This window comes from Cololabis saira, chromosome 21 (assembly GCF_033807715.1).
Source record: "Cololabis saira isolate AMF1-May2022 chromosome 21, fColSai1.1, whole genome shotgun sequence".
In the NCBI taxonomy this organism is placed as follows: domain Eukaryota; kingdom Metazoa; phylum Chordata; class Actinopteri; order Beloniformes; family Belonidae; genus Cololabis; species Cololabis saira.
In genome coordinates, this window is record NC_084607.1 from 25,520,317 (window position 1) to 25,546,052 (window position 25,736).

The 25,736-nt window shown below is 40.2% G+C and overlaps 1 protein-coding gene across 2 annotated transcripts; it reads right to left on the reverse strand.

Annotated features, from left to right (window-relative positions):
- Positions 1–469: 469 nt before the first annotated feature.
- On the reverse strand, positions 470–24,926 carry clcn7 (chloride channel 7). Of its 2 annotated transcripts, XM_061711669.1 has the most exons (25): positions 24,690–24,926; positions 23,521–23,598; positions 20,158–20,223; positions 16,004–16,069; positions 15,726–15,858; positions 14,051–14,160; positions 13,528–13,608; positions 13,380–13,442; positions 11,560–11,643; positions 11,285–11,378; positions 10,857–10,921; positions 10,569–10,685; positions 10,412–10,466; positions 9,601–9,661; positions 7,636–7,777; positions 5,282–5,375; positions 4,909–5,081; positions 4,688–4,739; positions 4,421–4,548; positions 3,289–3,374; positions 2,989–3,121; positions 2,723–2,782; positions 2,464–2,640; positions 2,264–2,344; positions 470–2,169 (listed from the first exon to the last, which is right to left on the reverse strand). In XM_061711669.1, the coding sequence occupies exons 1-25, from the start codon at positions 24,795–24,797 to the stop codon at positions 2,083–2,085; spliced, it is 2,394 nt and encodes a 797-aa protein (XP_061567653.1). In that variant the 5' UTR covers positions 24,798–24,926; the 3' UTR covers positions 470–2,082. The 2 variants fall into 2 exon arrangements, with proteins under 2 accessions (XP_061567653.1, XP_061567654.1); XM_061711670.1 differs by lacking the exon at positions 23,521–23,598.
- Positions 24,927–25,736: the final 810 nt, after the last annotated feature.

Consider the following 25,736-nt stretch of genomic DNA (forward strand, 5'->3'; position numbering starts at 1 on the left):
TGTAGGAACCAAATCCTCACTACCAGCTGGTGTTTAATGAAGGTATACACATTCTGAATGTTGCTGCCGGTACATTTACCAACATTACTGCCACCTCTGGAAACCACAGCCTCGCAGAATTACCATTTCAGCATATAATACACTAGTGCTATACAGCTAGCTGAACCCTGTAACCTGCGTAAGTTGTGGGGTAGCATTGCATAACTTCCTGGGCTTGCTTTTAAAGCAATGACGGCAAATTGGTAGACTATGAAAGTTGCCACATGGATACAAATCCTGTTACAGTATTTTTGGACAGAATCTGTGAGTATTTCCAATGCCGGTCACAAAATTGAAACAACTTGGACTGTAAGCTCAGCTTTGTCACTTTGTGTCCTGCTGAAACTTCTTTTGCATACCAGAGATAGCAACAACAACAAAAAAACAGCACATCTTTCATTCAAATACACAAAGAAAACTTACAATAGACAGATTTCAATTTTATTATTTCACAAAAGGCTCATCTGGTAGGTTAAAAAATAGAATGAAGGAGACATTTTTACATCCAGTGTAACAAAGGTCACACAGCAGGAAAGAAATCTGATACGCATAATGACAAAGTGCAAAGAAAACTAACACTGACAACTGAAGAAATGTTAGATGCAAAAACTGACATAAATCATCTGAAAAATTGTGTTTTGTGTCTCGGGGGAAAAGAAACTGACCAATTGCTCAAAGACAAGTGGAACTTCATCTTTGGCTACTTCAAATTTTACAGACTTCAGCAGAAAGTGCAAACCTTTTGGAGCAAGGGAACAAAGCTCATCTGTGTCTTTACACCCCAACCTGGTTATTACTGTCAGTAGTACAAGGACATCTTATAAGAATATATGCTTAATAGGACTGGCAGAAAGACAGATGGAGCAGGGGTCTGCATCCGGCTGGACAGATGTCCATGCATTTTCTCCTTTATGCAAGATAAATATTAAAAAGAGCAGAGTGCTGAATCAAGGGATGTAGAAGCCAAACTCTCTCCCAACAGCCGTACCCATCTTTAAATTAAAACAAGTATGCAACATTAACAATAAATAACATTCTCTCAGTGCAAAACTACACAAGTGTGGACAACATTAAAAACCTGAACTGGTCAGTGACGTGGCCAACATGAGCACTCATGAAACGTCCTACGTAAACAAATTTAAATGACTTGTGTGATTCAGAAGTTGGACAAAAGTATCCATCTGCATCACTTTAAACTGTCAATAATTAGTTTCTGCATCTTCACAGGAGCAGACGGATGTCATAATGGTTAATGGTGATGTTGAGGAGGCAGAATAGGACAACAAATGTCTGGATGTTTTGTCAGCAAAACAAAAACAGAGGGTTCTCCATTTTTTTTCCAGCTAGTTTGATTTTTACACCTGAGGTGCATCGGCACAGGAGTTTACACATTTGAGAGTCAGCCGTTGCCATCTCCATTGTTGAAACCACTTCCAGGAAGCTGCAAGTCAAACCAAAACTACATCAAGCTTAACACAGAATTGCTTTTAAAGCCAGTCTAGGTAGCAATACCACTTTGGACCACAGGGGAGCTTAAAGATGCCGTGTTTCAAACTGTGCTAATGACTGGGGATGAGCCAGTGTGTCTTGTAACATCACTTTGCCCCACCAGAGGTGCAGTTCTCCGTGTTTATACCAGAGGGTGATACATTAAGTTGTGATATGCTGCCCCCGTGTGGTCAGAAGTAGTACTGCTACACAGTGGCTCCAAGGGAGCTTTTCATCAAAACAATAGATATATGACCCAGATCAGCGTACCTCAGTCTGTAAAAATGAGAAAAAATGTTGCCCAATCGCAGAAAAAAAGGAATCAAAACGTTATCTAAACATGACTTGGCACAAGAAAAAAAAATAAGGAAAAAATTCACACCAACTACAAGTCATAACCACCTCAGTTTCAGTCTTGTTTAGCAAGAGGAAGTTATTCTCAGAATCATCTAAGCAATAAAAGATATTGTGGGCCTTGGAAGAATCCTTCAGAGGTGCATAGATGTTGATGGGCAGCCCCTGGGGCAGGATCATAGTCCATAGTAAGTGTGTGTACTATGTCTGAGCCAGCTGAAGCTCCTCCAGTCCGTGTTTGCCCAGGTGATACCTGGCCAAGTCTTTCCTGGTGACCAGTCCAACAACCTGCAAAGCATTACAAACCACAAATAGTTGCACGACAGCTGCAGTACAATTTTTAGGAGTATAAATGTGGTGATACAACCATGCACAGTCTTACCCTGTTCTCATCATCTGCTACCACCAGGTGCCTGAGTCCCAGTGCTCTGAAGAGTTTAAATACACGAGGCAGAGACGTTTCCTGCAGACAAAATGCCTAAGGTTTAACTTCATGCACGTAAAATAAAACAGACAATCCTGAGAGTTTGGGAAGATAAAAGGAGAGATAAACACAAAGAACCTGGGGAATGCGTCTGTTACCTGCGGTACTGTGTATGGTGTTGGGTTCATAAACTCGGTGAGGTCCATCATACACTCCCTTTCATCCTGGGAAACGTGGATGCTCTGGATTGGAGGGAAGCGAGGGTAGGCATCCCTGAAGTCTTTTAACTGGAGCTTCCTCCGAGTTAACCGGGACCGAGCCAACTCCACAAACACCTGCCAGGAGAGAGCAGGAAGCACCGACGAGTGAATCTACTATGATACGACAAGCACACGAGGCTGGTGTCACAGGTGTTACCTTGTGTTTGAGAAGAACGATGAGCTGAGAACGGAGGATGAGGCCGCAGAGTTTAGCTGGCTGGGGAGAGTAAAAACATACAACTAAGACACCAAAACCACACTATCTATTCATGTTTCATCTGACATTTTCCAATCTCAGTTGCACCTCATTAACAACTAATATGTCTACATGTTAATCTAAATAACAAAAATCTGGTGCACGACAATGGACATTTCCCAGCATGCTAGTTTTCAACAAAGATCCCAGTGATGCAATGGCAATACCTCATCATTCTCAGAAACCTGCACGACAACAGGGAAGCCGTTGTGATTGGTCGACGTGTTGCTAAGGGTGTCGACAATGGTCCCCACTTTCTCTATCCTGTTCAAACAGGTGACTGGAGAACTCATTACCTCCCTGGGTTGTGAAAGGGATGGCAGGACAGTGGAGACACGAAGAGGAAATGACAAGAAAGGTAATACGATTAAATAAGACACTGAGTGGAAAAGGTTATAAAATTGCAGACAAGTTAATAGTCAATAAAATGCTGTTTGGCAGTCTCCAACACGTCTGACAGGACCTACCTGGCAGTCAGCCAGTGGGAGGTGGCAGGAGCCTCCCAGTGCAGGAAGGGAACACTCTGCAGCTTGATGTGGATATCATATAAACCCTAAATAAGAAAGAGCAGACACACACACACCCAACTGGTTTAAACTATAAAAACTAAAAAATGCAACATAAAATGGCTGTGACAATAGAGTGTGTTAATTTTTATAAAATGTCAATATACTCTGATCCGTTTTAAAGCCACTTTATGAGCAATACCACTTCTCACCACGGGGGGGGGTTTATAGCTCTCTGAAGGTCCAGAAGATCTTGTAAAGCCTGAATTATGGTTCTGCGTCAAACCAACGCAGAGCACACGCCGTCGTGAACCCTCCGGACTTCTCCGTCACTCCATTTCGCTGCGGTGCAGTACCCCCCGTGACTGCTAATTTGCAATCTTTTCCTGAATGGTTTATCCAACTTTTTCCGGTCACAGTGAATCAAAGAGATAACAACTATTGTGCAAAAAACCAAAACAAAAAAAAAAATCAAAAAAAAAAATCACACATACACGAAGAAAAGAGCGCTGAAAGTTCACGACTGCTTCAAACCGGAAACCGGAAATGCGTTGCTTCCAAGCGAACCAATCACAGCCCTCTCGGTCTGCGTGTGGTCTGCGTCGCCTTGACGCGTAGTTACAATTTTCGGGAGGCGTCGTTTTGACGCAGAACCATAACTCAAGCTTTAGTACTACTTTGTCCCACTTTAATGTGTCCTGCAATTGGTGAATTTACTTTCTTGTGACATGCTGCCCCCATGAGGTAAGAAGTGGTATTTCTACGTAGAGTAGCTTTAAAACCAGAAGGATATTTTCAAGTTGAAAAGTCTTTGTTTCCATTTGTTTTACTGTCCAGTGAACATCTGCATTCACTCCGATAGTGAAGTGCATTTGTCTTTTTTGACGTGTTTAAAAAAAAACATAAACAAGTCTCAGTCTGAATTATTGGATAACAATAAAAATGGCCAGCAGCCCCTCCATCACTCAGAACGTGTCTCCATAGTGTTTTAAAAAATGATTTGATTTTTTTTGTCGCTTTTCTCATATTTTGAAGTCTATGGTTAAATCTCAGGTATAACAAGATCAGTGCGTGTCCCTTCCTCTTTACTCACCTCTTGAAAGTAATCTCCCACTATCTTGGCAGTCATGAGGACGAGCATGATTGGAAGGCCGTAAGTGATGTTCCCCGTTGCCTCCACCAAAATAACAGTCAAACTGAGAGTCATTCTCACAATGCCGCCTGTGGGGAGCAGTGCAACATTGCTACAGCACATTTCATACATACATATTACTATAAAAAAAAAAACACACAAAATATTTAAAAATAAGTTCTATTTTTCAAAATTAATTAAAAAATAAAAAGTATTTGAATGACTTACCTAACTGAGCTGCAGCTCCAATCAATGCGTATTTACCAGGGTCAGCCCAGCTCTGAGGAGATTACAAAAATCAAAGAAAAGTAAATAAAAAAAAATATGAAACTACATATCGCTAAAGCAATCAAATTTCCAGACTATGTCGATGGTAAATATGTTGGGCTCAGTTTGCCAGATAAAGACAGTTTTTAAATTGTAAGTGACAGGTGCTGTTGTGCACTGACCGTGCCAGCTGAAGTGATGGAGGAGAGCAGTATTCCACACAGCCTCCCCCACGCTGCTCCGATTAGGAGAGACGGGATGAAGACCCCAGCAGACACCGCCAGGCCGTACGTCCAACACGCCAGGAAGAAATACGTCAGCGTGAATAAACCCAGTGTCAGAGGATTGTAGGTTCCTTTCAGAAAAATATAAATAAAAGAACACAGAAAAGAAATCGGTGTAAAAAAAGAAAACGTCCAGAGTTTCTGTGTACTGTTGTACTGTTGTTGAGACTGCATCTCCATATAAATTCACTCCGTTAGCTCAGCCTGTTTTCTCCCTATAGAGGATATTTTTCATATTTTGTACCAAATGCGTTTATTAATGCAGTAATACCTTGTGAATCGTGGAAAAGACTCCGCACGCTTCTCTCAGGAGTGTTAAAGAAGGCCGTTGCCATGGAGTTATACTCCCCATCTGCACAGAACAACTGGAACAAGAAACAGAATAAATAATATGAGAGACGAAAGTTTGTTTAACCCCTGCTGCTAACACAACCTGTTTTTACAATAAACCCTGTAGAAATTAAATCTCACATCACACCATTTATTCTTTTTTAAGAGAGGCTTTGAGGGAAATGTTCAGGCAGACTTCCCAATAGCAGGGCAGTGTTATGTATGAATCTGTATCAACTCTCGTCTTTATTCTGTGCACCATGTCTCCCGTGTGGCAGCTGCTGAGCTGGGGGAGTTTGCACGGTGCCAGATTTGGGGGATTGATACCTCTGTGGAAACCAACAGAATCATGAGCAGTTAACAGATCCACATCCCTTGAGACAACATCCAATCACAAGAAAAAAAAAAAAAAGAAATTTCTCCAAAATGGTACTTGATGAACTGAAACCATCCATGGAATTAAAAATGATTTTGATTTGTCAGAGAGGCTCGGGGGTACATGAACAGAGCGTTGTGCTACCCACCTATGAAGGACTTGTGTGGAGTTACCAGGAGATAAAGATTGGAAACCTGGATAAGTGTAGTGTTGAACAATTAATCACATTCATGATAACATCGCGATATCACAAAACAATTATGATTTTATAAACCGCAACACGAGCGATTACAAGGTTGTTACGTGACGCGACAGTGAGCAGAGCACTCGACTGCATCAACTCTTCAAGCTGAGCTTGAATCCGTGGCACAATCGCCTCTGGCTCGACAAAACAGTCAGAAGCTGGATCAGCTGACACTGTAGTCTTGAAGAGGAACAGCGCATCCACAGTGTGCGATTATTTGGGTTGTAAAATTTTTAAAAAGAAGATGTTGTGCAATGTCAGGTTTGCATAGCATGCCGTGCCAATGCTGCTACTTCATGGAGTAAAACTACAAGCTCGCTTGTTGCAAAGTGTCGCTGCATATGTGCAGAAATTAAAAAGCCACAGGGAAGCCACAGGGAAGCCACTCGGGCGATAATAGAGTTCTTAGCTAAGCGCCAGCGTGGTGACCAAGCCTGGGTTGGTGACACTGATAACTGGTACAGCAGGAGTTAAACTGGGCTGGGCTGAGCCCTGGCACGGAACCCGGTCCTGCATGATGAGACGCACATCTTAAGCACCACATGTTTTTCATGACTTTTGATTTTGTATAATTAAAACAATATTTTCAGAAATGAATCCAATGACGGCTCATCATTAGTAGTTCTTTTCTCACATTGGGATATTGGATACTACGAACTCTATCAGAGCTCTGATTAACACTATTCATATTCTAGAGCGCAATGCTGATTTACCTTTTTTTTCCCCTTCGAGTGAGTCAGAAACATCGTCTCTAGTCGGTCTCACAGATCAAGAGTAAGAGATTGGAAATTTATGTGACCATAAAGAAAAAATGTGCTTAAACAAGTAACAACATCAGATCTGTATTACATGTCTTTAAACCTTCTGGTGAATTTAACTGTCACGCTTTGAAATGGAGTCGGAGTGAGCTCTACTGACACTGAAGTTAGTTTCTGAATCACGACAACACTAAGTGACATAACGAGGAAGTAAGCTCCTGAATCACCACAAGAATGAAGGGCCGCTTTTCTGCATTTTAGAGGAACAAGGCCTTAGACCAGGTCTGCTTCAAAAACCACAGTCCTTCATGTCTTTGAGGTAATAGACCTGTTGGTTGGTGGCGTTGAAGTAATCTGGTTAAAACTTTCTAAACATATACAAAGAAAAACAGGATTAGTTATATTATTATTGTTATTAAATCTGGTCTGTGATGTCACAGTACCCTAGCTGAGACCTAGATCTAGCTGGCCCCAAACACACCGACAGGTGTGGAGAGACTTTTGATCGAGTTTCTCCTCAATACATAAAATGTTATAATATGAAATGTTGGCAGTTTAAAAACATCGCGATAAAGGCTCCAACACTTGTGTAGACGTCAGGTTCAAAATCCCAAATGTCAGCTGAGAGCAGCGCTAATGCCAAATGTAAACTGTTGAGGATTCTTTAGCAATATTGTTCTCGTGACTCACGTTTACTGATATGAAACTGATGTTGGGTAATTAAAACTGGAAGTATCAAGATTCACTTTGACATCTGATTTGAATCTTAAGATATCGTCTTACCAACTTTGTCTGGACACATCTTAATTCTTAAGTGTAAGTAATGAGGCCTTTAGAATGTTTTTAGCTCTACTTCATGTCAAAGACCAACTTTCAAGAAGCTGGCAGAGCTGTGACGGGTGGGAGTGCGTGCATACCTGCAGAGGGTACTCCTCTGTGTGGTCTGGGCCCAGAGGCTGGCAGTCGTTGGAGAAGTAGATCATGGTGAAAGACACTGTGGCGGTCACTGCTGCAACCAACATGGCCTCCATCACTTGCAGGCACGGGCGATGGACGTATCTAGCACAGGAACACAAGTCAGAGGGCATTCCAGTGTGATAGTTTCAGACTCCTCAGAGGGATTTAAACAATCAAACAATACAGAAAATGTGCCAAGTTCAGTATGGATTTCCCCCGAGTGGAAAGCCTAGTGAGAGTTAGAAAAACAGAGAAGAAGCAGCTCTGCTAAATCTGCTGTCATGAGTGTTGAATCAGTGAACCTTAAACGTCAGGTGGATTTACTGTTAAGTACCGGGAAACAAAAGCAGACATACTTCCAACTTCCTTACAGTCGGGAGCTGACGGTCTGAACAGGGGACAAATACGCTGCTTATTTAATCTACTTAAAAACCAAACAGCCTTCTTTGAACAAAGCTAGACCTAAACTTTGTTACAATAAAGCATTTTCTAATATTAAATAATTCACACACTCCACATTATATTAGTATTGGAGGGAGAACAATTCTAAAACGCTACAGATTCACTTCAATAACCGCTTCATAACCTAATCATTTATCTTTACAACTGTCACATGAACAAGATTATGAGAAAGAGGGTCGATCATTATTACATTTTCATGTTAACATTTACTCCTTTTAGCAAGCAGTAGTTCAGAACTAAGCAAACAAGCACCTCATTTCACATTTGATACATCATTTCTCTCCCCAGCTTATCAAACAAAATAACTTTAGAAAAGTAACTCTTCAACTATTTGTCTTTAATCATTCGTTCTATAATTAATAAATGGAAAATATGTGAAATCATTAGCTCATTTCATAAATTGAATAACATTTCTATGTGTGCAAGCTTTAGTTGTCATGAGAGTGGTAGGTTTCTTTGAGAATTTTCTGATTTATTAAAGTACAAAGTTCGATAAGAAGCTCAAGAAGCTCAAGAGTTAAAAATATATATTAACACTGGAAGATTTAATTCTTTTAATTATCAGACATTAACAGAAATGTATAAAATTATCTGCTGAACATCATGACCTGTAATTGTAACATGCAAGTATATATTTTAAAACTAAAATGGGACCGATCTCTACGCTATTCACATGAAGTCCCGCTGGCTGAACCCTGCTACTGTTTTATACTCATTTGAGTGTTTGGATTTAGCAATACACATTTTTTCTACAGCTTTTACACTTTTAGCAGAGCTGCTCAATAATCCAACAAAGAAATACTAGTTTCCAGAGAACTTAGATAAAGACGAAATAAAAATGATTGAGGCCAACAGAACAAATGCTGGCAGAGCTGCTCAAATAATCTCTTTCTCTTCCAGTTAATGCGCACAAACGCCAGTATGACCTTGATTCTCCATAAAGAAATAAAAGCTTCATGTTGGACCAACAAAAAGGAGGAAAGACTCCCTCATCTGAACAGAACAAAAGACAGAATTGGCCTGTCCCCGACGACCAATGTCTCATGGGAAACCCGACCAGGGCAATGGTGCACCACAAAAAAGCTCCCTTTATCTGGGAACGCAAAACCCAAACCAACCAGGATAAAGGAGAAGATTCAAGGAGAAGCAGGTGAACTTCCAATAAAAGCTACAGCCAACGACAGCAGAAGGCACGAGGGAAAAACAGAAGGAAACTCACAAAGTAAGGGGAGCCAACGGAACCTTTAACAAGGCAATACAGCATATAAAAAGAGTAGAAAGTAAAGGGTAGAGTCAGCGCAGCACCATGTTTTCACGACTCAAACACAGGATGTTGGGTTTTTACTCAATCCATTTTCACACTGTTGTTGTTGATGTCTCAGTAACAAAGTGACATCATATGAACCTGCACATTTCCAGGAAATTTGTTTAGCATTCCTGTTTGATCCTTTTCTGAGCCGTACCTTATCCTGAAGATGGTCAGCCAGTAGTTGAGTATGTTGAACAAAGCTCCCAACACTCCTCCTAAACAGCAAACGGATGAGAAACAGAGAACACAAGTGGCTGAAGTAAGAAAAGTTGAAAGGGAAAAACGCATAACAAAGATCCATTCTTCCAGCTGCGTTTGGTTGGGGGGCAAATTATTACGTTGGAATATTTTCGATAGGGATTCCGTAAACATGATCCCCATTGAGCGCTTGAAACACCCCCAGATCATGACCCTCACACCTCTGGGCTTCACTGTAAACCCCATACATCCTCTGCAGTAATTCATTCATTCATTCATTCATTACACTGTAACAGTTGTAACACTGATGAAACCCATTACATTAAATATGTTTATTTTGGTCTCATAAGAACACAGTTTTGTCCAAAATGTTTGAATTTTGAATAGTAGTTAAAGAGGCTGCCGTAACACAACATCTCAGCACATGATAGAGAGAGCAAATCTTTTCTGTCGACTTGTTTTATGAGTACTGATGATGCAGATCTTATTGTGTTATGATCTTTAACCGCGTATGGCTACACGTGTTTTCACTCATTTTCTGGTGGTGACCCATCTTCATAAATTGTTTCCACAATCTCTTCGTTTATAACCCACCGATGTAACATGCAAACAGACACGCCTCATAGGTCAACAACTGAAAAAAAATGCTGTTGGCAGCAGAATTGTCTGAATCATGTGACAAAAATCATAGTTATAATCTGGAACAGATTCAGCTGGAGTCACGTCACCCTTTCAAGAATTGTACATAGACTTCAAAAAGATCTTACCTATAGCTCCCATAGCAATGAACAGGGGGATCTCATAGAGGTTATACTCCATACTCTACAAAAAAGACAAAATGCAGATGTCATGGTTTATATCCAGCAAAGAGAATTTAAAAAGACAGAGTAAAAATTGTGAAAATATAAATACTTAGTTCCTCACATCACTTTCAAAGCGACCAAAGTTGATGAGACCTGGATTAGAAAGGTCTCCTGGTTTATTGTGATAGATACTGAGGAAAAAGTTCAGGGTGAAGGTGGAGATCATGGAGGCAAAGAACTGCAGAAGAGAACAGAGAGAGGGATCAGGAAGCATTTAAAGAACAGAACAAATGAGAAGACATTTCCACTTATTCTGCTGTGTCTTTTGCCGGCCGGAGAGTTGAATTGATTTGATTTACTTAATAATTTTATGATCATTAATAGTCACACACAGGACCACATGACTTACAATCCTCCATGTCAACATCTGGTTCCAGAAAGACGCTCCTTCCTCCAAGGAGAACAAAACACCACCTGGACAACGACGGCAGAAAATCAACAACCGCACCTGGGATTAAATACATCATGTGTTTCTTTTAGGATATATCTAATGATGCAAAACATAACAATTATTTCCAACACAGTTTAAAAGATTACCATTAATCATACTAAGAGGGCTTCAGTTCATGAGCCACGTTCAATTTAGCATTTTTAACATCACGTCTCTATGGTCTTTTACTACTTGGGATTAAAGTTCATTTTCAATTTGGTTGAAAGATTCTTTGCCGTGTAGTATAGCCAAGCAGGCTTACAGACATTATACTGCCAATACAGTAAAGCTGATTATTAACACAGCAGATTTTATATTGTGCTCTGGAAGAGTTGCTGGATTTTTACCAACTGGGGCTCCAAAAGCAGCCGAGACTCCGGCAGCAGCTCCGGCAGAAACAAAGTCCCTTTTTTCTGTGTCTCTCCGGAAGTATTCAAATATCTACAAAAAACAGACACACTTTTAATAAATCACTGCAGCTCTCCAACACACTGATAAAACGCATCTTGCGTATCAAACGTATTAGAAGAGTTTCTCCGAATGAAAGATCTAAACCTGATGGACTATAAATTACTTTAAAGCAAGAACAACCTCCAGCAGAACAGAAAGTCTCTAGTCTGACCTTTAAGTCCCTCTTTAAGGAGGTGCTCCTGCCCTGGGATACACCTGCAGCCACAACGGCACCGGAGTGAATCATGGGACCTTCCTGAGGGATTGTTGGAAAGGAAGAAGACAGGTGTGTAAGGAACTGCTCCGCCGGGAGGAGCAGGCGGCTAAACACTTTTCAGACACAGCAGTCATCAGTCATCAGTTGTGATCACTAGGGGTGTAACGATACACTAATCTCACGATACGGTACGATACGATACACGATATTGAGGTCACGATACGATACGATATTATAGCAGTATTTTTTTTAACAACCTTGAATGAGGAACATATGACTGGAAAAAATGGTCTTTTATTTGAAAGACACCAAATACAAAACAATGCTGTGCATTTGCCCTATTGTTACAGTTTGTAATGCTTTATAACTGTTTAAGTTTTAAAGAGAAAGCCAGGCCAACCATTTTCCACAAACTGAACTAAAAGTAAATGTCAGGTTTGCATTATGCATCTTCAGTTTCATACAAGTACAAATATTTTGCCACAAACTGAATAGTTTCTCTCATGTATGATTTGACTTTTTTCTTTTCCAGAAATTTAACAACTAACATTAAATAAATAAATAAAAGTAAATACATACATTTTACATCATAAAAAATATTGATTCATGCTCACCTTATAAGTGTAAGAGGAGATTTATTTTTGTTAAGAAGGTTATTTTGGTAATTCAGGGTTCATTATTTTATAAATATATTCTTTATATTCTGATGTAAATCAGGGACTATAATTACACTAGTCAGCTTATCTGTAGTGATTAGTATGTTTTAGATTGGGCGGAGTGATACAGCACTAGGTGCTGTGTTGATGTTCTAAAATCCTACACTGTTGAGGGACATTAAAGTACACTGGAACTCAGCAGAAGTTGTCCCCGTGTTTATCCTACTCATGACCCGAAAAAGGTTTAATTTAATAAGGTAAGGCTTAACTCTACACCAGCCTTACATTAGTAAAAGTTCAGAGCTCAAAACGGGACTAGTTTCTTCTGAGCGGAGTAAGATTTTGGTCCGCGCGGTCGCGGCCGGATGCGCGTTACTAGTCAACACAATAGATTCATATTAATAACCCAATATCGCGATACACTTTGTCACCTCCACGACACGTATCGTGACGTTTTTGTATCGCAACATTTCATGGCACAATATATCGTTACACCCCTAGTGATCACCAAGCAAAAGTTAAAGATGTTATATGTTTTCTATAAGCCGGTCAAAGTTAAGATAAGGCATTAACAACATGTAGTTTGGATAAACAAGAAGCAACACAGCTGTAATAGACTGCAAAATACAATGCATGAAGCATCGGTTACACAACACATCGGTTTTCTCAATAGCAGTTTTTGTAAAATACAAAAAACAAAAGAATATATAAACTTTTTCCTCATATGCCATCCTGCCATGACGCTTTGGAAGCCAATGTGAACCAGCCCATTGTATGCTAATCAAATTTAATTTTTTTGAACTAGGCTGCAAAGACATTTTATTAAAAACTCCTTCAAAACCAGGGATGTTTAATTAAACCTTATTGTGTGTTAGAATCACTCACATCAACATCAGATGTTGTTTGTTGGACCAAAGTTTGTCCTCTCTGGACTATCAACACAACCATTTGTTTAACGCAAAGATAATTGTCTCCTCCTGCATTATTGCAATCTAAAAATGTTCTTTTTATGATGAACAGAACATTAGAAAATATTTATTTGTGCGATTCGTCGGAAGTTAACAGTGAACATTTTTGGATTAATCACATTTTAAAAGACGTTGTTTAGAAGTAGTTTACCTTCCCCACAGCAAGACCGCCTACGACTGAACAGATCACCCCACAAACCTTCACCACCAGCGTCTGTGGAGGACAAACACATTTTCAGGGGTTGCTCTTATGTTCCTGGTAAGTGAATTGATTTGCGTGTGTATGTGTGTATATCTACCTTGAGTCGTACCACCCTGGGAATCTTGACTCCATTTAGGTAACATTTTATCTGAGGGATACCACTTCCAGCTGCGATGGGCTGAGAGAGAAACAGCGGCGGGAGGGTAGTAGCAGAGGTGGTATATCAGAATGGAAAAGATGAAAGAGAGAAAATAGTTATTTAAAAGTATTTCTTACTAAAAATAGTGTCCGGTAAACTGATCTATTGTTGCAGACAAAACTGCAGACGTTTTAACAGCTAGATTGAGCAAATCATTATGGCAAGAATTGGGAAACTTTGGTCTTAACAAATTTGTGGTGTTTCCACACTTCCAGACATGGGAAGGATGTGCAGACACCAGATAGTTTTCACTTCCATGTGGCTGCATGCCGTGTAACTGACTGAATGAAAAGGTTCAGTAAAAAAGGAAATAGGATACGCACACTTGAGGAATGACATCAAAACACAAGAACAAGGAAGTAAAAAAAGAAAGTGGCAATAATTAACAACTCATCAACTTATTTTCTGCTTTCAGTCTTACCTCAATGAACGCAACAATGATGGAGCCCACCATGACGAAGGAGGAGTTCAGAACAGCCCAGAGGATGAGAGAAATGGAGAGTCCACCTGTTTCTGTAAACTTAACAATATCTGTGAAGGTTCAGAATCAAGGAAGTGTCCAACGGTGCTAAAACACGAGGCCGAAATCAGCAAAACTAGCTCGAAACACAACCACATGTACATTTACTTAGTCATGTTTTGTTTTTGTTTTTAAATACATCCTTTTTCATTCCAAAATTGTGAACATAAATAATCCTCTGGTAGGAGAACAGAAACTCACTAGACCTTTAAGTGCCTCCTTAAGGATGTGCCCCTGCTTTCTTCTTAAGGTCCCACCAAAGCATTTCAGCCTGGTTCAGGGCTGCACTTTGACGCCCATGCAACATCTTGATTCTTTTCTTTTATAGACATGTTTGGCTGTATGCTTTAGGTCACTGACCTGCTGCATGACCAAATTTCTGCCAAATATTTAGTATTTGGACAGAGGACCTCACATTTCACTTTAGAATACCCTTGAATACTAACAAGTTCATGGTCGAGTCGCTGACTGCAAAACAATTCTAGGTCATCATTCCTCCATCACAGTGCGTGACAGTTGTCCCAACATGCTGTGTTTGGCCTTCAGCTAATGTGGCATTGTGAATTATGGCCAACCTTTTCCACTCTGTTTCCTTCGTCCAGAATTCTTGTAGCTTGTTTCAACGCAGCTTCGATTAATGCTAGAATGTTCTTTTTAGAATAAAGAGGCAGCCTTACCAAACAAGACATACCTGATTAGTCTTTTCTGCATCGTTACGAGGATTTCTATTCAACATACAATCATGCGGCCTGTAGGGCCTGAGATTTAGCCCTTAGTTTATTTGTTTGTTGTTTTGTTTAATCAAAGTAGCATACTTTACTGTAGAATTATTGACACCAAATTGTTAAAAAATAAAAGCCTTCCCAGACTGATGGGGAGCTTTTTTCTAAAATCAATGCTGATGTCTTTCCTTATTAGTACTGTGGTCAAACACACTGTAAGATCATTTAACTTCTGCTTTTATTGAGGGGATTGCACTTGCTGGTGTTCAGTTAATCAGGTGCATTTGATAAGCAGCACATGGCTGATCTTACAAGCAAATATTGAGAGCAACAAAGGCATCAACCTGTGATCATTTTTGCTCTAGTCCCTTAAGTTCAGCCGTCTGCAGTCCCACCTTCTGACCGCTTCAGTCTGCTGTCTACATCTGTTTATATAGTGGTCTCTGTAGTGCACCAACTAACCATGTATCGGTCATATGTAGATAGAACTCTTAGTGTCCTCCAGCTAAGGGATGATGATTATTAGTATATTTTGTACCACTGACAATATATCTGTGCCTCTTCCCTCTCCGTTCTTCATTCCTTTCTCTGTTCCTCCTCTACCCGGCTGGCCTACAGCAGGAGGTTCCCCCCTTATGAGCCTGGTCCTGCTCAAGGTTTCCTCCATCCTAAAGGGGAGTTTTTCCTGCCACTGTTTGGCTTAAGGTTTTTCTCCCACTAGGGGAGTTTTTACCTGCCATTGTTTATGTAATAATTGCTCGGGGGTCATGTTATGGATCTCTGGAAAGCGTCTAGACACAAGTTGTATTGTAATAGATGCTATATCAATAAAACTTAATTGAACTTGAGGATACTCTCTTTAATCACATGGTACTTGATCCCTGCCAGCTGCTCCACCACAATATCTATGAAGCAGGCGATGAGGCCCGTCAGGAAGCCGATCAGGCCGCAGACCACCCAGCGACTGATCTCCAGACAGCGGAAACCCTAAAAACACCCAAGCCATAGAAGGGGAGTGGAGAGGAAGACAAAAAACAGAGGGGAAAAAGAAGACAATAAGAACAAAAAAAAAAAGACTAAAAACAAATTAATTCATAAAAGATTTCTACGTACAGGTGCTTCCTCAACTCACCATGAAACTCATCCTCCTCTCCTCTTCCAGAAACAGCTGGTTTTCAATGTTGTCATAGTCCAGACTCTAAAATAACACATCATGTCATGTCAAATTCAAACAAATGAAACTTTGGGACAGTTCAGACATGGTGTCGGCGTGTGTACTGAGAGATCAGATCATCAGTGGACACCACTAAATACAGGTTTGAAGGAACCTGGGCACATGGATTGTTCAGATCTCTGACCCTTAACATTCAGAGGTGTTCTGGAACGTTTCTGGAACGTTTCTGGAACAGATTTGTCCCACACACACCTTTACAAGCCCCCTCTATCCCCGACGTACACCTACACAAGCACTATAGTAAAGCAGATTAGTGAAACGATACTTCACTTTGGTATAGAAGCATGAAATTTGGCACAGATACTCTCCAAGGTCTACTCTTTAGGGAACAGGCGCGTGCCACTCAAAATTCCAAGATTGCGGCCCCAAAATCCAAGATGTCCGCCCAAAAATGTGTTTTTTCCTTTATAACTCAAAATGCCTTGGTTTTAAGCCCCATAAATATATTGAAGTTGAATATAAACTTAGGTATTTTGGACATTTTGGTACCAAGTACATGTCTGTATCCATTACGGTTCTTGAGATACATCATATAGAAACTTGTATATACCCGGAAAAGTGAGAATTTTGTAAGATTGTTGTTACGAGAACATGGATTTATGAAAATGTTACTCTCATAACCTGATATTTTCAGTAGGGTTACTTACTATTAAGACAACCTGGGGGTTGTCTTAATCTTAGATATCCCCATGGCCAACCCTCAACCTGGAGGCCCAGGGCGCTGCTTTGTCTGCCTCCTCCCCTTTTACCTATCCGGCTTAGTTAAACTTGCCAGGGATATAAATTAAAATCCCCACCGGCATAGCCCTCAGGATCATTGGAATACTCAAGCCTCTCCACCACGGCAAGGTGCAGCTTACAAAGAGGAAGGGCCACTTGTTTGGAAAATGGCCAGTAAATATTCAGGATGGGACCGTTTTTTAACATGTCTTCCACTCCTGTCCTATATTCATTGTCACAATGCTTAAATATTGATGCAAGCATATGTGCTACAAATATTCTATAGGCCACTCTTTTTGAAAAAGTGTATAGCCAGTAAAAAATCAAGATGCTGCCTTTTGCAAGATTGCAGGCATACAAAGGGCCACTGTTATCGCAAAATTCAATGACCAGCAAAAATTACAGATGTTAATGTCCACACTGAATTTGAAAGGTTGTGCATTCGATCCCCCGCCGAGTCAAACAAACGACCATCTAAAATACTACAGTTCTCCCTGCTTGGCACTCAGTATTATGGTTTGCATCAGGGGGATCATATCAAGGAAGGTGCACTTGTCATCACGGTACTCGATAGGCTCCAGGCCCACCACAAGGTTTTCAGTGTACTTGCTCTATTCACATTTGCAACCGCACAGTTCTGTGCAATTGAAACCCAACTTGAAACATTTGCACCTTCCACAACACTCTGATTTGCAGTTACACTTGGCCAGCTGTTCACAACTTTGAGCAACAGACGCATTTGCTGTCCAGTAGACCTGCCACTGTGCACCGACCTTTGTCCATCCCCAGTCAGCAGGGCTCTCTTCTTGTGGCTTACGCTGGGTTGCCTGACCCCATATGCAGCCTGCCTGATAGGCAGCGCGTTTAGTGTGTTGAAGCAGAGCTGCTCTTGTTGGAGGAATGGCTTCATATGGCCTCTGCTTTCGGGCAAACGTATCAAGCCTAGCCTCATCTACACTAACGGCCGTACTCGATCTGTCGTACATGAGGACAACAAACTTCTCCAAGATCTCTAGCTCACCATCAGTCAATAAAGGAGGGTATTGACCTACCGTAGATGACCAAGTAGTCGCCCGCGCGCAAATACGCGCCTGTGCTCTAATAGCCGCCGGGGGTCCGAGCCCATTTGGCATAATAAACGCCGGTTCAATTAAACGCCCGGGCGACTACCGGTAGGCCTAATAACCTGGTAATAACACTGTATTTGCATTGTATTGTGTACAGTATCGTTCATACTGCTCTGATCAGCTCCGTGTGTCGCCGTTACACAGACAAACTGTCTTTGTATCAGAGCATGAAAAAAAAAAACGCTCCACCCATAACCGCTCAGCGCTCCAGTAACACTGCAACCCGCTCCGCTCCAAAAATGTTTGCATGCATATAAAATGCACATGTTCACCTGAAGTCTGTGTACTGGAACTCGAAGCCGGTTTTGGGCAGGGGTGGGCTGTTCCCACACCCAAACCTGCATCCTGCCCACCTGATCAAAGTCATGGGGATTCTTTATTATTTATAATTTTATTTTTTTATATATTAAAATCCCAAAATATCTGTACCGTTTCTGATTGGGTGTGTGCACTGCGAATCATTTTTAGACACAACAAAGAACGCGTACCGCAAAAGTTGTGTCTCGGTGGAGGAACCCGGCGTCCCAGCAAAATGAGAAGAGAAAAAAGAGTTCAGCCGATAGCGCACACACTGAAGGCTGATTTATGGTTCCGCGTTACACCAATGCAGAGCCTACGGCGCAGGGTACGCGGCGACCCGCACCGTACGTGGAACTGCGCTCTTTTTTTTTGCTATTAAAACATGATTTGTAATGTGAATTTGCAAAACTTAAACTACAAATAATAGTTTTTGATGTAACATCAGAGATTGTGCATGCTCTCTGTGAAAGGATGAGTCAAATCGGGTCGCAGCTGCTTCAACTGTGATTCATTCACGAGACCAGGATTTCAAACACGCTTGATTTTATTGCGACCTCACGATTCGTGATCGGGAGCTCGTCGTGAGGTGTTGTGTACAGTGTGTACAATTTTAGTTCCAGTGGTACTATGGTGATCTCATATGTTCTTTGTAAGTAATGGTCTGGTGCTGCTCATTGCAAAAATAAATTGTAGCCTGGTGCAAATACCCGCCTGGTTCTTATAAACGCCTGGGGTCCAAGTGGATTTAGCATATTAAACGCCCGGGCTACTAAATGGTCATCTACGGTAGTTTGCTGAAGATGGGAGAGGCCTCAGGGCAAATATCCCAGGTTTGCCAGGCAGTCTTTTTGCCTTTGTTCCGAAAGGCTGATACAGTATCGCAATTGTCAATTCAGGTGCGGCTATCTAACTACATCTAACTAGTACTACCTAATTGACATGGGGCTGTTAGACAGCATTTGGGACACTAAACAAAGCTATACTATCACTACTAGACAACAACTACAGTATTAGTACAACTAGATCAGCTGGCACTGAACCCCATGCTGAGTTCCACAGCAGTAATGTCACCAGTGTGCCCTGGTTGTGTAGTGAAATTCACTCTACTATACTCTACTATAATGAGAATTTGATGGCCATCTTGAAAAAAGGGCCGACATCTTTAACTAATAAGACAACCCCTAGGTTGTCTTAATAGTAAGTAACCCTACTGGAAATATCAGGTTATGAGAGTAACATTTTCATGAATCCATGTTCTCGTAACCACAATCAATCTTACAAAATTCTCACTTTTCCGGGTATATACAAGTTTCTGTATGATGTATCTCAAGAACCGTAATGGATACAGACATGTACTTGGTACCAAAATGTCCACAATACCCAACTTTATATTCAGCTTTAATATATCTATGGGGCTAAAAATCAAGGCATTTTGAGTTATAAAGGAAAAAGCACGTTTTTGGGCGGTCATCTTGGATTTTGGGGCCGCCATATTGGAATTTTGAGTGGCACGCGCCTGTTCCCTAAAGAGTAGACCTTGGAGAGTATCTGTGCCAAATTTCATGCTTCTATACCAAAGTGAAGTATCGTGTTGATAAAATGAGTTAATCTGCTGCACTACTAGTGTTTTTGTCTTTAACCTCCTTCTTTAGTTAAATATGTAAGTAGTTACGTATACACATACAGTATTGATAAACAGAGACCATCAAAATGCTTACTAGCCTTAAACTTTCTTTTTTCTATTGCCTATTTGGTTACTTTGTTCTTATTGAGCAAAACTCTTTTGTCCCAGTTCCTGGACTGTAAGCGCTCAGGACTTTTCACACCCTACATGAAAGCGTTGTCAATTTAAAGCAATTCAACTGAGTTTACTCCAGGTTTTTACAATCACATGACTTGTTTTACCTCATATTTAAGTGACAGCAGTTTCTCGTTGTGAGGGATCTCTTTAGGCCTTCCTCTTGCAGAGTCCTGCAGGGAAGAGAGCATTAGAGACATGAGTTGCCCACACTGACCTCCAATCCTTGACCAGAGGACAGGAAGCTCACACAGTGGGGAGATCAAGTATTTTGATACACTGCCGATTTTGCAGGTTTACCCACTTCCAAAGCATGTGGGAGTCTGTTATTTTAATCAGAGGTACTCTTCAAGTCTGAGCGATGGAATCGAAAACAAAAATCCAGAAAATCACAATTAGATTTCTAAATGATTAAATTGTATTTCATTGCATGAAATAAGTATTTGATCACCAACCAACCAGTAAGAATTCTGGCTCTCACGGACCTGTTTGTCCTTCTTTAGGAAACCCTCCTGTTCTCCACTCACTACCTCTATTAGCTGCACCTGTTTGAACTTGTTACCTGTATTAAAGACACACTCAATCAGACAAACTCCAAACTCTCCACAATGGCCAAAGCCAGAGAGATGTGTAAGGACATCAGAGATAAAAATTGTAGACCTGCACAAGGCTGGGATGGGCTACAGGACAATAGGCAAGCAGCTTGGTGAGAGGGCAACAATCATTGGTGGAATTATTAGAAAATGGAAGAAGTTCAAGATGATGGTGAGTCTTCCTTGGTCCATGCAAGATCTCACCATGTGTGGCATCAATGATCATGAATAAGGTGATGGAACAGCCCAGAACCTCACAGCAGGAACCGGTCAATGACCTGAACAGATCGGAGACCACGGTCTCAAAGAAAACTATCATTAACACACTACACTGTCATAGATTAAAATCCTGCAGAGCATGCATGGTCCACCTGCTCAAGACAGTACATGTCCAAAAATAGAGCTTTTTGCCTAAACTCCACTTTCTGTGTTTGGAGGAAGAAGAAGGATGAGTACAACCCCAAGAACACCATCCCAACCGTGAAGCATGGAGGTGGAAACATCATTCTTTGGGGATGCTTTTCTGCAAAGGGACAGGACGACTGCACCGTATTGAGGGGAGGATGGATGGGGCCATGTATCTGGAGATCTTGGCCAACAACCTCCTTCTCTCAGTAAGAGCACAGAAGATGGGTCGTTGCTCCGTAAGAAGCATCTCAAGGTCCCAGAGTGGCCTTGATAGTCTCCAGACCTGAACCCAATAGAAAATCTTTGGAGGGAGCTGAAAGTCCATATTGCCCAGCGACAGCCCGAAACCTGACAGATCTGTATGGAGGAGTGGAAACCTGCTGCAGTGTATTCAAACCTGGTCAAGAACTACAGGAAACATCTGTTATTGTTGCTAACAAAGGTTTCTGTACCAACTATTAAGTTCTGTTTTTCTGATGCATCAGGTGATTTTTTTTTTCTTCTGGATTTTTGTTTTAAATTCTGATTAAATATTACAGAGTTCCACATGCTTTGCAAGGGGGAAAACCGACAAAATCGGCAGTACATCAAATACTTGTTCTCCCCACTGTAGTTGGGAGCTGAATTACCGGCACCTTATACTTCATACAGACAACTGCAGGGAGTAAAGAAACAGATTTGAAAACACACGATAGACATTTGACTCCCAAAAGTCACTTCAGAGAAGAAAAAAAAATACTGACAAGCTTGACATACTTTAATAAAGTGTTGCATCAATAATAAGGGCAGATGGTCGACCAAGCACCCGAGGGGAAACAAAAAAAAAGCTGCAGCATTTCCTCCACAACATTTAGTACGCAAGTATTTCAAACACAACCACAGATGTTTAACAAAGGAAGTCTTTGTATGTTTTTTTTTTTCCTTCACTCAAAGCTACAGATGACATAATGATGGAGGAAATGCCCATTTATGTGAGCGACACATGCACTAATACAACTTAACAGTCAATTTCCAAATTCTCAGCTTCACATGCACAAGTTTAGCGGGCCTCTGTCCCATCAGCGCAGCAAACAAAACATCTGCAACTAATTAAACAAACTCGCATTCACATGCTTGCAGTCACATTCCCATTAGCCAGTGAAACCTTAACCGGATCTAATGGTTTATGTCATGGACAGAGATGAATGTGACATCCTGTCAAAGAGTTAAACTGTGCTGTACTGTAACCTGCTGTTGCTTGAAGGTTTAATTTCTCTCTTTGTGTCACAGTTTGCATCCTAAAATCTGAAGTTTACAGACTGGGGCTCTGTTCAGGCCTGGATCTAACATACGAACAAGCACCTTGGGTGACTGGATCACAAGTGAGCAGCGCCAAGTACAGATGTGAGCATGCTCAGAATGCACCCAGACCAGAACCTAATGTGGAACATCATGAGTGATAAAGATATCTATTGTTGTATGAATGTTCACTGTTGACATAGCAGGCTTTTCTTCAAAGACTGGCTTCAAATGAAAGCGTTTAAAGTTTATAAGCTTCAATTTTCTGAGACATATTTTATCGTCAGCTGTCGACATGTGAAACTAGATCTGTCCACTTCTGATTAGGTCACCAACAAAATACCAAGCCAGACCAGCTGCTTTATTGATTTTGTAGGCATAATTGGGCCAAACTGTTTATAAAAGGACTGGAAAGCTCACCAGAGGATAAGAAACTTCTTCTCTATTCATATTTGTAGCACAGACAGAAATGATGAAGAGACATAATAGCAAACTGGTGGGCGAGTCCCTTAATGTATGTCAGCTTAACAAATCCTCCGTTCCACAGTCACTGTATCCCTTCTTAAAGAAAAAAAAGACTAACATTACACCTCTTGTTTATCAGTCTGACTTTTTAAACATGTTTAAGCACATACGTCCTGCATTCTTTATTTGCAAAGCTTCACAATGGAAATCAGACATGTGTCTTTCACACGCACTGGATGAGTCAGCCGTCACTGGCTGTCTGGGTCGTCTGTGTCAGATGTCTCAGATTAAACTTTGACCATAGAGGGTAGGAGCTAAAATGAGCACTAACAGGTCCAAATTATCAGATAATCTCAAGCTGCTTCTTCCAATATTAATTATCTCTTTTGCACCTGATACATACGAATAAGAAAAAAACAAAACATACCGTACATGTTTGATGATCAACGATTTTTTTTTTAAGAAGTCATGAATAGACTTATTGATATGATTGTGGGAATAAAAATAATAATAAAATACCACTTCCACACAATCATATCAACAAGTGCATATATATATATATATATATATATATATATATATATATATATATATATATATATATATATATATATATATATATATATATATATATATATATAGAAATAAAATCCCCTGCTAAAGAAGTGATGACTGATAGACGCAACAGACAGAAAGAGTGAATACCGTTCAGAGCTCGGACTTTACCTCCTCTGTCGTTATCTCCTCTTCCAAATCCACCGTGCTGAGTCTGCCTACTTGACATACAGTGATTCCTCCAGAGAGCTACGGACACCACAGACAGTTACAGAAATACGTACGGCCATGTGTACAGCTGAAATTTCTACGCTGATGTAATAATATTGGATAGATGTTGGTATCCACCAGCCAAATGAAATGAGTCGGAAAGGTTTTAAAAGTGTGAATGAAAATATATGGGCAGTCAAAAATTTTCTGTAAAACAAAAGTTCCACTAGACCTTTTACCTTCTCTTCATAATTATATTTGTGACAAAAAAGACAGTATAATAAACTCATCTCATCATTAAAAATATTTTTCAATAGAAAGTGTTCAAGTTAAGTTAAAACAACCATTCCTTTTTTTCTTATGAAACAATAAGGGCTTCCGAGTCCCTTCACTTTCCTGAAACAAATCAGACAAAATCACTTTGTTCTGGACAATATGAACTTCCGTTAAGTCTACCACTTCTTCATATAGTGTACTGAAATCCTGCATTTAAAATGAACAGAAAAAGAAGATGCTTGTTATTTAGTTCCACCTGTAGTCCTGCATAACAGGAAGTAATTTACTAGTCCTGATGTTGCATTTAAAAAAAGAAAAAGGAAGTTGGATTTTACAGTTTTTTCTAAATTAGCTTCACAGACATCGTAAAACACAGCAGCTCTGACAGCTGTGGACTTTATTTCAACTACATATTACTAAGATCCACTTCTCTCTTTGTAATAAGCTTGTCTGAACTGAACTGTAGCTGTAACAGTATTCATGTAAATGTGACGTGATCATGTCTAACTGTAAACAATGCAACTAACTAGCTATAAAAAGGTCATACGTTTCCATGATTTCTATTATATGATTAAATCGTTAAGGCAATCAATGCTGTCATTTAACTCGTACTAATGTAATTATATTCCTCCAGTTGCAGTCAGAAATGGAGCAAACTGTTGCATCTTAAACACAACTGCAAACCAGCCATAACATATGGAAGCATGACCGGTGGGTGTCATTAAAATGCATACAAATCATTGCAAGCATTCATGACTCATGCGATATTAAAAACATGACTGGATTAAACCTTATGGGGGTTAATAACATGCCAGTGTTCCCTGTGCTGTGTGAGCTGGTGTTAGCAGCAGTACCTGTGCGGGGACCCGCGGCTCGGAGCCGTTCAGCAGCGGGGTTCCCTCCCCGGCCCCGGACTCGTCGCCCCGGCTCGACCACGACACTTTCTTGGTGATGTTAGCCATGGTTCACCTCGGGAAACTTGCCGCTCTAACTTTCCAGAAAACCTCTTCATCAATTGCAGCCGTTACTGGCTAACTAGTACTTTCTCATCTCCCCATGATCACTCATGTAACTCGTGACGCTTTGTAAGGTTCGCGTGCAGGGACAAAAATATTTATTTTACCGCGATGCACGCTGGGACTTGTAGTATTACAAAATTAACGCGTCAGGAACGAAAACTACATCATTTATTTTAAACGCATACAAGCATATTATACTCAGAAATATATATATGAAAACGCAACAAACAGAACGAATCTATGTAGGTATGTATGGGTGTATGTGTGTATGTGTGTCATTATGTCTGTAAGTAGATATGTACATAGATAAGAGCAGATGCAGTAAATAGAGACAGTATAGTGTAAATAAGTATATTTATATATTTATATAGATATTTATTTGGGCATGTGTGTACAAATATATAGAAATATTCAACTATGTGTGGGTATGTGTGTGAGTATAATTACAGTATATAATAATAATAATAATAATAATAATAATAATAATAATAATAATAATAATAATAATAATAATAGTACTGTTATTTAGCAGTGTGAGTACAGTGTGTGAGTATTTATAAATACGGGTTAAATGATTAGTAAATGGGGGTAGGATTAAATAAATTTACACTTCTTCCTACTCCTTTTTTGCACATGTAAATTAAGTTATCAAGTGCTAAAGGATGAAATTCTTTTTGTTGTTTTAATAATAATAATAATAATAATAATACATTTTATTTATATAGCGCTTTTCAGGGCACTCAAAGACGCTTCACATTAATAACAAAACACAGTACAAATTACAATACACAGGACAGTACATAAGGACACAACATGACACAGGACGTTTTGTTTTCTTAAACTTATCTTGAAGTGTTGTTTTGTTTACATGTACAAAAGTAA

Excerpts from the sequence above, each read along its gene's own strand:
- clcn7 (XM_061711669.1), bottom strand. The coding sequence starts at position 24,797 with ATGGCTAACATCACCAAGAAAGTGTCGTGGTCGAGCCGGGGCGACGAG. Across the intron at positions 13,443-13,527 it reads CCAGGGTGGTACGACTCAAG|ACGCTGGTGGTGAAGGTTTG; the intron begins GTAGATATACAC and ends TGTCCTCCACAG. Across the intron at positions 5,376-7,635 it reads CAGAGGAGTACCCTCTGCAG|TTGTTCTGTGCAGATGGGGA; the intron begins GTATGCACGCAC and ends TTCTTGTTCCAG.